At 41.3% G+C, this 1,613-nt stretch overlaps 1 protein-coding gene across 1 annotated transcript in view; it reads right to left on the bottom strand.

Moving 5' to 3' along the window:
• Positions 1 to 11: 11 nt before the first annotated feature.
• The window catches only part of BMP2 (bone morphogenetic protein 2), a 10,586-nt gene continuing 8,984 nt past the window's right edge, over positions 12 to 1,613 (bottom strand). Inside the window, exon 3 of the mRNA XM_004383051.1 lies at positions 12 to 888. Within this exon, the coding sequence (XP_004383108.1) occupies positions 44 to 888 (845 nt within the window). The 3' untranslated portion in view covers positions 12 to 43. The remainder of the gene's footprint in view (positions 889 to 1,613) is intronic.

Here is a 1,613-nt window from a genome sequence, read left to right as displayed (position 1 = left end):
TATACACAAACATATATATATATATATATATGATTTTGCTGTGCTAACGACACCCACAACCCTCCACAACCATGTCCTGATAGTTCTTTAATACAACCTTTTCATTTTCATCAAGGTACAGCATGGAGATAGCACTGAGTTCTGTTGGGACACAGCACGCCTTAGGAATCTTAGAGTTAACTGAATTGACCAACGTCTGAACAATGGCGTGATTAGTGGAGTTCAGGTGATCGGCCAGGGGGAAAGGGCATTCCCCATGGCAGTAAAAGGCGTGATACCCCGGCGGTGCCACGATCCAGTCATTCCACCCCACGTCACTGAAGTCCACATACAAAGGGTGTCTCTTACAGCTGGATTTAAGGCGTTTCCGCTGTTTGTGTTTCGCTTGACGCTTTTCTCTTTTGTGGAGAGGATGTCCTTTCCCATCATGGCCAAAAGTTACTAGCAACGGCCTGATTTGTGACCAGCTGTGTTCATCTTGGTGCAAAGACCTGCTAATCCTAACGTGCCTCTTGGAGACACCCTGATTCTCCTCTAAGTGGGTCACTTCCACCACAAAGCCATGATTGATGTGCCCCTGTGCGGTCCACCGCATCACAGCGGGCGTGACATCAAAGCTTTCCCACCTGCTTGCATTCTGATTCACCAGCCTGGTGTCCAAAAGTCTGATCACAGGGAATTTCGAGTTGCTTGGTGCAGGTTTTATAATTTCATAAATATTAATTCGGTGATGGAAACTGCTGCTGTCTTCCAAAGCTTCCTGCATCTGTTCCCGAAACACCTGAAGTTCTGCTGAGGTGATAAACTCCTCGCTGGGGATAGATGTTAAATTAAAAAAGAATCGCCGGGCTGTCTTCCCACTTGCTTCCGGAAGTTCTTCCAAGGATTCTAACATGATACAAAAGATTAAAAAAACAAAAATCATTCGGTGAGATAAGTAATGACAATTTGACTACATATGAGAATTTTTCAACCTCATTTTAGGGTGTGATTTAACCCATGTAGAAGTTTGCAACCAGAACAAAATGTCCCCCCAAAATATAGGAGTCTCCCTTTACTATCCGTCCATGCCAACATGCACACCAGGAAACAAAATTTCATAATTCATTGTAATGCTTTTGATCTAATACATGAACTCTGCTTCCAGGTGGCTATAATAATGGGGGAAATGGTGAAGCATTTCTCTGGAATTCAGACTTGAGGGAAAAACCAACCAAAAAAAAAAAAAAAAAAAAACTTCAGCACTGTAGTTAGTCGAGGTCTAATGAGTAAGGATTTGAGGAAATTATTGCATTTCTTAAAAAAAAAAAAAGAAAGGCTTTAATGTCAATCCCTTAAGCAGTATTCTAAAACATCACTCTGCAATTTAGATGATTTACAAATCTCGATATACAGATTTCAGTTTCCTAATTAAAGACTCTGAAACTCAACATCAGCGACGACATTTTGCAAAGCACACCCTACTATTTTACTCAAAAGTCCAGAGACAAAGACATTTATAGGATCTACTCCTTTGGAAACGTATAAGCGGTACTAGGACACTGCAGTAATTAAAGCCAAACAATTTTAACAAAATAGCTTCCCAGCTGTTGCCTGTTCTCTCACCTCCTTAT

The sequence above is a fragment of the Trichechus manatus genome, unplaced genomic scaffold (genome assembly GCF_000243295.1).
Source record: "Trichechus manatus latirostris isolate Lorelei unplaced genomic scaffold, TriManLat1.0 scaffold00104, whole genome shotgun sequence".
NCBI classification, from domain to species: domain Eukaryota; kingdom Metazoa; phylum Chordata; class Mammalia; order Sirenia; family Trichechidae; genus Trichechus; species Trichechus manatus.
Note: the sequence above shows the minus strand (reverse complement) of the source record. Positions and strands in the feature narration are given on the sequence as shown.